Raw genomic sequence first — 14,321 nt, forward strand, 5'->3', positions numbered from 1 at the left:
AACCAATAACAGCAATAGCATAGGCTATGGGAACCAATAATAGCAATAGCATAGGCTACGGGAACCAATAATAGCAAAAGCATAGGCATTGAGACTGGTGTTTTGCGGGTACTATTTAATGAAGCTGCCAGTTGAGGACTTGTGAGGCGTCTGTTTCTCAAACTAGACACTCTACTGTACTCTACTTGTCCTCTTGCTCAGTTGTGCACCGGGACCTCCCACTCCTCTTTCTATTCTGGTTAGAGCCAGTTTGCGCTGTTCTGTGAAGGGAGTAGTACACAGCATTGTACGAGATCTTCAGTTTCTTGGCAATTTCTCGCATGGAATAGCCTTCATTTCTCAGAACAAGAATAGACTGCCGAGTTTCAGCAGAAAGGTCTTTGTTCTTGGCCATTTTGAGCCTGTAATCGAACCCACAAATGCTGATGCTCCAGATACTCAACTAGTCTAGAGAAGGACAGTTTTATTGCTTCTTTAATCAGAACAACAGTTTTCAGCTGTGCTAACATCATTGCAAGAGGGTTTTCTAATGATCAATTAACCTTTTTTACATGATCAACTTGGATTAGCTAATACAACGTGCCATTGGAACACAGGAGTGATGGTTGCTGATAATGGGCCTCTGTACACCTATGTTGATATTCCATTAAAAATCAGCAGTTTCCAACTACAATAGTCATTTACAACATTAACAATGTCTACACTGTATTTCTGATCAATTTAATTTTGTTTTAATGGACAACATTTTTTATAACTTTTCTTTCAACAACAAGGTAATCTCTAAGTGACTCCAAACTTTTGACCGGTAGTGTTTTTATTTTTTAAATTTCCCTTTGATACTGGAGTTAGCGATTCAGGTCCAGGAGTGTCAGAAATATTTGAGTTATTTTCACAGTGAGAATCATGGGCGGAATAGCTGCTGGTGGCATGAAAAGGTTTTTGATGAATAAATAAGTTGTAGGTGTGATGAAGGGCTTGACCACTCACTGACCAATCAACGATCCCCATTGTTCCCTATTGCTTAATATTTCTGGCCGTTGTCTCAAATTGTGTAGATTATTGACGGTCTTTGTTTTGTCATCAACTCCAATTTGGCTGAAGGGTCAGGATTATTCTCATCCTAGCCCAGTGTGGATTGATAGGCTAATTTGTAAATAGCATTATGCTAAATAGGTTTGGCTTGTTTCTAGTCCACATTGTTGTAATTGGCTTCAACATGTAGTCTAGGCATAAATGTCTTTACGCATCACATAGACATTACTTCTCTCCTAAACAGATTGCCAGAGCTGTTGGTGACATTACTTCTCTCCTAAACAGATTGCCAGAGCTGTTGGTGACATTACTTCTCTCCTAAACAGATTGCCAGACCTGTTGGTGACATTACTTCTCTCCTAAACAGATTGCCAGACCTGTTGGTGACATTACTTCTCTCCTAAACAGATTGCCAGAGCTGTTGGTGACATTACTTCTCTCCTAAACAGATTGCCAGAGCTGTTGGTGACATTACTTCTCTCCTAAACAGATTGCCAGAGCTGTTGGTGACATTACTTCTCTCCTAAACAGATTGCCAGACCTGTTGGTGACATTACTTCTCTCCTAAACAGATTGCCAGACCTGTTGGTGACATTACTTCTCTCCTAAACAGATTGCCAGAGCTGTTGGTGACATTACTTCTCTCCTAAACAGATTGCCAGAGCTGTTGGTGACATTACTTCTCTCCTAAACAGATTGCCAGACCTGTTGGTGACATTACTTCTCTCCTAAACAGATTGCCAGAGCTGTTGGTGACATTACTTCTCTCCTAAACAGATTGCCAGAGCTGTTGGTGACATTACTTCTCCCTAAACAGATTGCCAGACCTGTTGGTGACATTACTTCTCTCCTAAACAGATTGCCAGAGCTGTTGGTGACATTACTTCTCTCCTAAACAGATTGCCAGAGCTGTTGGTGACATTACTTCTCTCCTAAACAGATTGCCAGAGCTGTTGGTGACATTACTTCTCTCCTAAACAGATTGCCAGAGCTGTTGGTGACATTACTTCTCTCCTAAACAGACTGCCAGAGCTGTTGGTGACATTACTTCTCTCCTAAACAGACTGCCAGAGCTGTTGGTGACATTACTTCTCTCCTAAACAGATTGCCAGAGCTGTTGGTGACATTACTTCTCTCCTAAACAGATTGCCAGAGCTGTTGGTGACATTACTTCTCTCCTAAACAGATTGCCAGAGCTGTTGGTGACATTACTTCTCTCCTAAACAGATTGCCAGAGCTGTTGGTGACATTACTTCTCTCCTAAACAGATTGCCAGAGCTGTTGGTGACATTACTTCTCTCCTAAACAGATTGCCAGAGCTGTTGGTGACATTACTTCTCTCCTAAACAGATTGCCAGACCTGTTGGTGACATTACTTCTCTCCTAAACAGATTGCCAGAGCTGTTGGTGACATTACTTCTCTCCTAAACAGATTGCCAGAGCTGTTGGTGACATTACTTCTCTCCTAAACAGATTGCCAGAGCTGTTGGTGACATTACTTCTCTCCTAAACAGATTGCCAGAGCTGTTGGTGACATTACTTCTCTCCTAAACAGACTGCCAGAGCTGTTGGTGACATTACTTCTCTTCTAAACAGATTGCCAGAGCTGTTGGTGACATTACTTCTCTCCTAAACAGATTGCCAGAGCTGTTGGTGACATTACTTCTCTCCTAAACAGACTGCCAGAGCTGTTGGTGACATTACTTCTCCCTAAAAAGATTGCCAGAGCTGTTGGTGACATTACTTCTCTCCTAAACAGATTGCCAGAGCTGTTGGTGACATTACTTCTCTCCTAAACAGATTGCCAGAGCTGTTGGTGACATTACTTCTCTCCTAAACAGATTGCCAGAGCTGTTGGTGACATTACTTCTCTCCTAAACAGATTGCCAGAGCTGTTGGTGACATTACTTCTCTCCTAAACAGATTGCCAGAGCTGTTGGTGACATTACTTCTCTCCTAAACAGATTGCCAGACCTGTTGGTGACATTACTTCTCTCCTAAACAGATTGCCAGAGCTGTTGGTGACATTACTTCTCTCTAAACAGATTGCCAGAGCTGTTGGTGACATTACTTCTCTCCTAAACAGATTGCCAGAGCTGTTGGTGACATTACTTCTCTCCTAAACAGATTGCCAGAGCTGTTGGTGACATTACTTCTCTCCTAAACAGATTGCCAGACCTGTTGGTGACATTACTTCTCTCCTAAACAGATTGCCAGAGCTGTTGGTGACATTACTTCTCTCCTAAACAGATTGTCAGAGCTGTTGGTGACATTTACTTCTCTCCTAAACAGACTGCCAGAGCTGTTGGTGACATTTACTTCTCTCCTAAACAGACTGCCAGAGCTCTTGGTGACATTACTTCTCTCCTAAACAGATTGCCAGACCTGTTGGTGACATTACTTCTCTCCTAAACAGATTGCCAGACCTGTTGGTGACATTACTTCTCTCCTAAACAGATTGCCAGAGCTGTTGGTGACATTACTTCTCTCCTAAACAGATTGCCAGACCTGTTGGAGAAACTGATAGACATTGCGAAGGAGGAGGGGATTCTAGTGATTCCCATGCTCCATCTCCTCAAAGGTTCCTCCAAACCCTTTGAACCAATCCCTGTCACAATCACACCAAGTTGCAAGACTTGGGCAGCTCTGCGAAATACTTGGGCAGGTCTGCAAAAAGTGACCAACGCGTCACAGAACAGCAACGACAGCAGGTACCATATTTCTCTCCCATTTCACGTAGGTAAATATTTGTGACTATCGGGGTTTGGGGTCTGTTCCATTTCAATTTGGCGAATTCAGTCTGTAAACTGAAATTCTCATTTAAATGTTTTGTCTCATAGAAAACCATTGAGGAAAATGTGAATTAGAATCTGTTTAGGCCTAGTGAATTCACTGAATTGAAATGGAATTAGCCCCAACTCTGGTGACTAAATCACCAGAAAAAAGTGAATCGTTTACTTAGCTTAGTTTAGTCCTCTTACATTTTTTTTTTGTGTGGGGGGGAAGCGGACTTTGCTAATAACCCTTAACTCCTCCATTTGTAGAACAATGTTGAATCTCATTAAAGCCAATGGACATTTAGTGGAGATGGACAGACTAGCAAACCGTTCCTGGATGTGTCTACTGACCGTAGAGGATCTGGTAGAATACAGCTCCATTGTCAAAGTTGAGCTCCTGGACATGCTTCTTGTTTTTACTGTGAAGGCTCCTGTGAGTCTATCCACCAGCAACAACGGGGTGAGTTCAAATCACTACTGTAGTTGAAGACATTGTATCGTACTAAGGTAACGCACCAAGAATGGTACTAACTTCAATGTTATTTTCATGCTTTACAGAATTTCACTGCCACTCTTTCACATATTCAAAACCATCTTAAAGAGCAAAAATACAGGTGATTTGACATACTTGTCTAATGAGTTTGTTTCAATATTGACAGTTGACAGTTGAAAACTACACATCTTTTATTGTTTTGTTTTTTGCAGTTGTTTCAATGATGGTTACGGGAGTGAGTGCTTGGCAACAACAGTGGAACTGCTGAAGAAGATATGCAATGGAGGTCGATCCTCAAAATTCACAGCCATCCCTGTAGACTGCGTGAGCTTGTTAGTCTCAGTATCAAACTTTTCCCAGTCCAAGGTATGTAGAAATGATATTTACTGTTACCATTATTTAATCGGGAAGGTTATGGAGAACACATTCTATGTGACAAAAACAACCTTGACGACCTGACCGTTCTCTTTCACAACAACAATATATAAAACAATGCTGGCAATATACTGTCCGGTATTAGAATGATTTTGAACAATTCACTTGTTGAATTGTCTCTATTATATTATGACAGACCAGCTAGATCTACTGTCTCTATGTCTCTATTATATTATGACAGACCAGCTAGATCTACTGTCTCTATTATATTATGACAGACCAGCTAGATCTACTGTCTCTATTATATTATGACAGACCAGCTAGATCTATTGTCTCTTTTATATTATGACAGACCAGCTAGATCTACTGTCTCTATTATATTATGACAGACCAGCTAGATCTACTGTCTCTGTCTCTATTATATTATGACAGACCAGCTAGATCTACTGTCTCTATTGTATTATGACAGACCAGCTAGATCTACTGTCTCTATTATATTATGACAGACCAGCTAGATCTACTGTCTCTATTATATTATGACAGACCAGCTAGATCTACTGTCTCTATTATATTATGACAGACCAGCTAGATCTACTGTCTCTATTATATTATGACAGACCAGCTAGATCTACTGTCTCTATTATATTATGACAGACCAGCTAAATCTACTGTCTCTATTATATTATGACAGACCAGCTAAATCTACTGTCTCTATTATATTATGACAGACCAGCTAGATCTACTGTCTCTATTATATTATGACAGACCAGCTAGATCTACTGTCTCTATTATATTATGACAGACCAGCTAGATCTACTGTCTCTATTATATTATATTATGACAGACCAGCTAGATCTACTGTCTCTATTATATTATGACAGACCAGCTAAATCTACTGTCTCTATTATATTATGACAGACCAGCTAAATCTACTGTCTCTATTATATTATGACAGACCAGCTAAATCTACTGTCTCTATTATATTATGACAGACCAGCTAAATCTACTGTCTCTATTATATTATGACAGACCAGCTAGATCTACTGTCTCTATTATATTATGACAGACCAGCTAGATCTACTGTCTCTATTATATTATGACAGACCAGCTAGATCTACTGTCTCTATTATATTATGACAGACCAGCTAGATCTACTGTCTCTATTATAATATGACAGACCAGCTAGATCTACTGTCTCTATTATAATATGACAGACCAGCTAGATCCACTGTCTCTATTATAATATGACAGACCAGCTAGATCTACTGTCTCTATTATATTATGACAGACCAGCTAGATCTACTGTCTCTATTATAATCTGACAGACCAGCTAGATCTACTGTCTCTATTATAATCTGACAGACCAGCTAGATCTACTGTCTCTATTATAATCTGACAGACCAGCTAGATCTACTGTCTCTATTATATTATGACAGACCAGGTAGATCTACTGTCTCTATTATATTATGACAGACCAGCTAGATCTACTGTCTCTATTATATAATGACAGACCAGCTAGATCTACTGTCTATTATATAATCTGACAGACCAGCTAGATCTACTGTCTCTATTATATTATGACAGACCAGCTAGATCTACTGTCTCTATTATATTATGACAGACCAGCTAGATCTACTGTCTCTATTATAATCTGACAGACCAGCTAGATCTACTGTCTCTATTATAATCTGACAGACCAGCTAGATCTACTGTCTCTATTATATTATGACAGACCAGGTAGATCTACTGTCTCTATTATATTATGACAGACCAGCTATATCTACTGTCTCTATTATATTATGACAGACCAGCTAGATCTACTGTCTCTATTATAATCTGACAGACCAGCTAGATCTACTGTCTCTATTATATTATGACAGACCAGCTAGATCTACTGTCTCTATTATATTATGACAGACCAGCTAGATCTACTGTCTCTATTATATTATGACAGACCAGCTAGATCTACTGTCTCTATTATAATCTGACAGACCAGCTAGATCTACTGTCTCTATTATAATCTGACAGACCAGCTAGATCTACTGTCTCTATTATATTATGACAGACCAGCTAGATCTACTGTCTCTATTATATTATGACAGACCAGCTAGATCTACTGTATCTATTATATTATGACAGACCAGCTAGATCCACTGTCTCTATTATAATCTGACAGACCAGCTAGATCTACTGTCTCTATTATATTATGACAGACCAGCTAGATCTACTGTCTCTATTATATTATGACAGACCAGCTAGATCTACTGTCTCTATTATAATCTGACAGACCAGCTAGATCTACTGTCTCTATTATAATCTGACAGACCAGCTAGATCTACTGTCTCTATTATATTATGACAGACCAGCTAGATCTACTGTCTCTATTATATTATGACAGACCAGCTAGATCTACTGTCTCTATTATATTATGACAGACCAGCTAGATCTACTGTCTCTATTATATTATGACAGACCAGCTAGATCTACTGTCTCTATTATAATATGACAGACCAGCTAGATCTACTGTCTCTATTATATTATGACAGACCAGCTAGATCTACTGTCTCTATTATATTATGACAGACCAGCTAGATCTACTGTCTCTATTATAATATGACAGACCAGCTAGATCTACTGTCTATATTATAATATGACAGACCAGCTAGATCTACTGTCTCTATTATATTATGACAGACCAGCTAGATCTACTGTCTCTATTATATTATGACAGACCAGCTAAATCTACTGTCTCTATTATATTATGACAGACCAGCTATATCTACTGTCTCTATTATAATATGACAGACCAGCTAGATCTACTGTCTCTATTATATTATGACAGACCAGCTAGATCTGTCTCTATTATAATATGACAGACCAGCTAGATCCACTGTCTCTATTATAATATGACAGACCAGCTAGATCTACTGTCTCTATTATATTATGACAGACCAGCTAGATCTACTGTCTCTATTATAATCTGACAGACCAGCTAGATCTACTGTCTCTATTATAATCTGACAGACCAGCTAGATCTACTGTCTCTATTATATTATGACAGACCAGCTAGATCTACTGTCTCTATTATAATCTGACAGACCAGCTAGATCTACTGTCTCTATTATAATCTGACAGACCAGCTAGATCTACTGTCTCTATTATATTATGACAGACCAGCTAGATCTACTGTCTCTATTATATTATGACAGACCAGCTAGATCTACTGTCTCTATTATATTATGACAGACCAGCTAGATCTACTGTCTCTATTATAATATGACAGACCAGCTAGATCCACTGTCTATATTATAATATGACAGACCAGCTAGATCTACTGTCTCTATTATATTATGACAGGCCAGCTAGATCTACTGTCTATATTATAATATGACAGACCAGCTAGATCTACTGTCTCTATTATATTATGACAGACCAGCTAGATCTACTGTCTCTATTATATTATGACAGACCAGCTAGATCTTCTGTCTCTATTATATTATGACAGGCCAGCTAGATCTACTGTCTCTATTATATTATGACAGACCAGCTAGATCTACTGTCTCTATTATAATATGACAGACCAGCTGGATCCATTGTGTCTATTATAATCTGACAGACCAGGTAGATCTACTGTCTCTATTATATTATGACAGACCAGCTAGATCTACTGTCTCTATTATATTATGACAGACCAGCTAGATCTACTGTCTCTATTATATTATGACAGACCAGCTAGATCTACTGTCTCTATTATATTATGACAGACCAGCTAGATCTACTGTCTCTATTATATTATGACAGACCAGCTAGATCTACTGTCTCTATTATATTATGACAGACCAGCTAGATCTACTGTCTCTATTATAATATGACAGACCAGCTAGATCCACTGTCTATATTATAATATGACAGACCAGCTAGATCTACTGTCTCTATTATATTATGACAGGCCAGCTAGATCTACTGTCTCTATTATATTATGACAGGCCAGCTAGATCTACTGTCTCTATTATATTATGACAGACCAGCTAGATCTTCTGTCTCTATTATACTATGACAGGCCAGCTAGATCTACTGTCTCTATTATATTATGACAGACCAGCTAGATCTACTGTCTCTATTATATTATGACAGACCAGCTAGATCTACTGCCTCTATTATATTATGACAGACCAGCTAGATCTTCTGTCTCTATTATATTATGACAGGCCAGCTAGATCTACTGTCTCTATTATATTATGACAGACCAGCTAGATCTACTGTCTCTATTATATTATGACAGACCAGCTAGATCTACTGCCTCTATTATATTATGACAGACCAGCTAGATCTACTGCCTCTATTATAATATGACAGACCAGCTAGATCTACTGTCTCTATTATAATGGCTGCATTACTCCGCATGTAATAATATCATTAAAAAATATGTTATAAACTGGGTGGTTCCAGTCCTGAATGCTGATTGGCTGACAGTCGTGGTATATCAGACCATATACCCACGGGTATGACAAAACATTCGTAGTGCTCTAATTTACATTGGTAACTAGTTTATAATAGCGATAAGGCACCTCGGGGGTTTGTGATACATGGCTAATATACCACGGCTAAGGGCTGTGTCCAGGCACTCCGTGCTGCATCGTGCATAACAACAGCCCTTACACATGGTATATTGGCCATATACCACACCCCCTCGGGAGCTTATTGCATAAATAAATCATAGGATATATCCTCAGCAGTCTTGACTCTCTGAGGTAATGGAACCAGTGTCTTTAAACCTAAACCATTGGCACCAGTCTCTTAAAAATCACATTGTGTGTTCCTAGTATTAGACTTAATGGGATGTAGACTATGGCCGTGTACGAATACTCATACTAGTGTCAAAGACACGACACTAGTGTTCTAAGGTATGCATTTTAGGTATGCGAAAACAGAAAGTTGTGTATGCTTTAAATGCCAGGATGTCCTATTCATTTCGGCTTTTCATCTAGTAGAATTCGCTGCACACTTTAAAAAAGACAATGGTCTTTCCAGATTCACATGTTTAACAACCACTGATAATCAAATAATGAGATAAGGAGACACACTGTACCCAAACATGTATGAATGGTGAGAATCAACACAGTTCTGCATTAGATGAGGAATTCTCAGGATGCCAGTGTTGTTGATATGTGTTGCTTACTGCATTTGTTTTTTACTGAACAGTAAAGTATGTACTGTAGTAGGCAAGACAGATTTCGAACACAGCCATTAAGATTTCCTACTGCCAAACAATAATTACGAGACCTTATGTAGACTATAGAGTAACAGATTTTGTTTGACATGTTCTAGAACCACAGGGGGGGTGGGGGGGCGTGTTCATGAAACCTGGTTGTCAAATTTATTGGTGGCTTGTATACAAGGATACCATACAATCAATCAAATCTCAATCTTAATCACGTTTTTCTTATCATTTTAAAAAAAACAAATGGATATGATTTACTTGTTTTGAACTAATCCTTGTGGGTTCCGTATTTCCTAAGAGTAAAATCCTAACATGAGATCTGTGATTCCTCAAACGATTACACGAGTCATGCAATCATTTTCAGAGAGATGTGTGATTTAAGATTAAAACGGTTCAATTTTTTTATTTTTTTAATGTAATTTTGAAAATGACTTCTTTTTTTTAAAGACATGTGATGAGGGAGAAGACACTATCTGTTTAAAGAATCTGAGGCTGCTGTCTGAGTCAATCGACATCGTCAGATCCTGGATCAGTACGACCTTCAAAGACAAGTTGCGCGAAACCTCAGAGATCAAGGTGAGAGAATTACTCAACTTTTTAATTGCACAGATTATGGGCCAAGCATTTTTTTAAATAAGAAGCTACATTGTGATTGGCTGTCAGCCGTGGTATATCAGACCATATACCACGGGTATGACAAAACATTGTATGCATGTACGTCTCTCTTTGTGGTAACATTTCAACTGACTCAAAACAGCTGCTATTTAGTCAGGATTTCTCTTATAAGACATTAGAAAGGGGTCGTACATCAGTTTCATAATGTAATCACACATGCTAAATAAATATATAATTAAATAAATAGTTACTGTATTAATAAGTTCATGTCAGACTCGTTAATGCCGAATGTTGTCGCATGGCAGTTTTTTCAATTACATTTAAAGAGTATTATTGTACGTTGATTTGTTAACCACATGCTCTCCTTATTGACCACATGCTCTCCTTATTGACCACATGCTCTCCTTATTGACCACATGCTCTCCTTATTGACCACATGCTCTCCTTATTGACCACATGCTCTCCTTATTGACCACATGCTCTCCTTATTGACCACATGCTCTCCTTATTGACCACATGCTCTCCTTATTGACCACATGCTCTCCTTATTGACCACATGCTCTCCTTATTGACCACATCTCCTTATTGACCACATGCTCTCCTCCTTATTGACCACATGCTCTCCTTATTGACCACATGCTCTCCTTATTGACCACATGCTCTCCTTATTGACCACATGCTCTCCTTATTGACCACATCTCCTTATTGACCACATGCTCTCCTTATTGACCACATGCTCTCCTTATTGACCACATGACCACATGCTCTCCTTATTTATTGACCACATGCTCTTATTGACCACATATTGACCACATGCTCTTGACCACATGCTGACCACATGCCTTATTGACCACATGCTCTCCTTATTGACCACATGCTCTCCTTATTGACCACATGCTCTCCTTATTGACCACATGCTCTCCTTATTGGTTATGATTCACAGATGTGGAATAGCATCATCTCTCTCAGTTTTGTCAATGTGGATTTCACCAAGAAATGGAGGCAAACCTTCTGTACGGATTTAGAGGGCAAACTTAAACAGGTGTGGAACTCCTACAAAGAGCATTGATTTGAACTCTTATTATTATTATTATTATTATTATTATTATTTGTGTCCAGTGGAGATGTTTTGATTTGTTAAAAACACATTTTCAGATCTCCTCTCTGGATCAAATAGAGATATACTGCTCAAAGATGGAGGAGCTGGATAACTGTCATCCTAACATGACTTGTAGTATTGAGAAATGTGCTCTTGAAGCTGTCCCCTCATTGTGCCAGGTATGAGTACTCCTCAAGTAGTCCACATGGAAACACATGGAAACCTTTAAATACTCATATTTCCGCCCCACTTTTTGGGACCTAATGCTTACAGGAATACTTTTGTTGGTAATAAATACAGGTAACTGCCAAAATAATGGAAACACTTGAGTAAATTAGGTTTTCTGGCGGCTCTGTTGTGGTGTGGAGTGCATTTTCCTGGCATGGTTGAGCTCCACTCAACCCCTTAGAGGCCAAGGTAAATGCCAATAAATACACATTTCTATCCTGATGGGAGTGTTCTCTTCCGGGATGACAATGCCCCCCCCCATCCACAGAGAACGAGGGGTCATTGAATGGTTTGATGAGCATGAATACGATGTAAATCATATGCCATGGCCGTCTCAGTCTTCAGATCGCAACCCCATTTGAACACTTATGAGAGATTTTGGAGTGGGGCCTGAGATGGTGTTTTCCACCATTAAATGGTGTCACATCCCTCCAATAGAGTTCCAGATACTTTAAGAATCTATGCCAAAGTGCTTTGAAGCTGTTCTGGCAGCTCATGGTGGCCCAACACCCTATTAAACACTATAGGGGGGTCCTTTATTTTGGCAGTTACATGAATGATTCAACGTAGGCATATGCACATGCTGCCTTACAAATGGAAAATGATCTTGAACTAATGTAATCTTAAGGATTTTTCTCACACAGAGTAAATCAGAGGGGAAACTCTTTGAGAGGTTTCAGATTAACAGGAAGTTTGGGAAACTCATCTCAGCCATAATCCAGAAAACCTGGCCAAGAGATAACCATGGAAATAAGGACGAGGTGGTCTTTCAACACCTCATGACTTGGACTGCAGCCAAAAATATATTTGAACTACATGGTACTTACACTTTCCTGTTTTAAGCATCGTGTAGCTCAAACAATTCATCCCATTCAAACACTTAAAATGTAATGTGTGTCGTTCTTGGTGTGTCGTTTAGGTGCTGATGAAAAGCTGATTGAGCAGCTCTCTAAAGAAGCCAAGGTCAAAATGACTGAAGCAATCTCATCCTTCAAAGTCATTTGTAACCAGCTGATCAACGGAAGCATCAAGATCAAACTGCTCAACGACATCTTAGAAAAGAAAGATACTTTCACAGAGCTGATGGAGATAGGTAACGGAAGGTTGTGTGTTCTACCTGGGGCAGCAGGTAGCTTAGTGTTTAGAGCGTCGGGCCAGTAACTGAAAGGTTGCTGGATCGAATCCCAGAGCTGGCGAGGTAAAAATGTGTCGTTCTGCCGCTGAACAAGGCAGTTTAACCCACTGTTCCCCGGTAGGCCGTCATTGTAAATAATAATTTATTCTTAACTGACCTTAACCTAGTTAAATAAAGGTCAACACAAAATACACTGCTCAAAAAAATAAAGGGAACACTAAAATAACACATCCTAGATCTGAATGAATTAAATATTCTTATTAAATACTTTTTTCTTTACGTAGTTGAATGTGCCGACAACAAAATCACACAAAAATGATCAATTTAAATCAAATTTATCAACCCATGGAGGTCTGGATTTGGAGTCACACTCAAAATTAAAGTGTAAAACCACACTACAGGCTGATCCAACTTTGATGTAATGTCCTTAAAACAAGTCAAAATGAGGCTCAGTAGTGTGTGTGGCCTCCACGTGCCTGTATGACCTCCCTACAATGCCTGGGCATGCTCCTGATGAGGTGGCGGATGGTCTCCTGAGGGATCTCCTCCCAGACCTGGACTAAAGCATCCGCCAACTCCTGGACAGTCTGTGGTGCAACGTGGCGTTGGTGGATGGAGCGAGACATGTTGTCCCAGATGTGCTCAATTGGATTCAGGTGTGGGGAACGGGTGGGCTAGTCCATAGCATCAATGCCTTCCTCTTGCAGGAACTGCTGACACACTCCAGCCACATGAGGTCTAGCATTGTCTTGCATTAGGAGGAACCCAGGGCCAACCGCACCAGCATATGGTCTCACAAGGGGTCTGAGGATCTCATCTCGGTACCTAATGGCAGTCAGGCTACCTCTGGCGGAGCACATGGAACCTGCTTTCATCTGTGAAGAGCACAGGGCGCCAGTGGCGAATTTGCCAATCTTGGTGTTCTCTGGCAAATGAAAAACGTCCTGCACGGTGTTGGGCTGTAAGCACAACCCCCACCTGTGGACGTCGGGCCCTCATACCACCCTCATGGAGTCTGTTTCTGACCGTTTAAGCAGACACATGCACATTTGTGGCCTGCTGTAGGTCATTTTGCAGGGCTCTGGCAGTGCTCCTCCTGCTCCTCCTTGCACAAAGGCGGAGGTAGCGGTCCTGCTGCTGGGTTGTTGCCCTCTTACAGCCTCCTCCACATCTCCTGATGTACTGGCCTGTCTCCTGGTAGCGCTTCCATGCTCTGGACACTACGCTGACAGACACAGCAAACCTTCTTGCCACAGCTCGCATTGATGTGCCATCCTGGATGAGCTGCACTACCTGAGCCACTTGTGTGGGTTGTAGACTCCGTCTCATGCTACCACTAGAGTGAA

At 40.0% G+C, this 14,321-nt stretch overlaps 1 protein-coding gene across 1 annotated transcript in view; it reads left to right on the top strand.

Moving 5' to 3' along the window:
- Positions 1–3,477: 3,477 nt before the first annotated feature.
- The window catches only part of LOC112219885 (E3 ubiquitin-protein ligase rnf213-alpha), a 68,485-nt gene continuing 57,641 nt past the window's right edge, over positions 3,478–14,321 (top strand). The window contains exons 1-9 of the mRNA XM_042302719.1: positions 3,478–3,743; positions 4,077–4,269; positions 4,368–4,423; positions 4,515–4,668; positions 10,346–10,474; positions 11,457–11,555; positions 11,669–11,791; positions 12,485–12,659; positions 12,760–12,933. Coding sequence (XP_042158653.1) covers positions 3,595–3,743; positions 4,077–4,269; positions 4,368–4,423; positions 4,515–4,668; positions 10,346–10,474; positions 11,457–11,555; positions 11,669–11,791; positions 12,485–12,659; positions 12,760–12,933 — 1,252 coding nt within the window. The 5' untranslated portion in view covers positions 3,478–3,594. The remainder of the gene's footprint in view (positions 3,744–4,076; positions 4,270–4,367; positions 4,424–4,514; positions 4,669–10,345; positions 10,475–11,456; positions 11,556–11,668; positions 11,792–12,484; positions 12,660–12,759; positions 12,934–14,321) is intronic.

Source organism: Oncorhynchus tshawytscha, linkage group LG20 (genome assembly GCF_018296145.1).
Source record: "Oncorhynchus tshawytscha isolate Ot180627B linkage group LG20, Otsh_v2.0, whole genome shotgun sequence".
Lineage (NCBI taxonomy): Eukaryota > Metazoa > Chordata > Actinopteri > Salmoniformes > Salmonidae > Oncorhynchus > Oncorhynchus tshawytscha.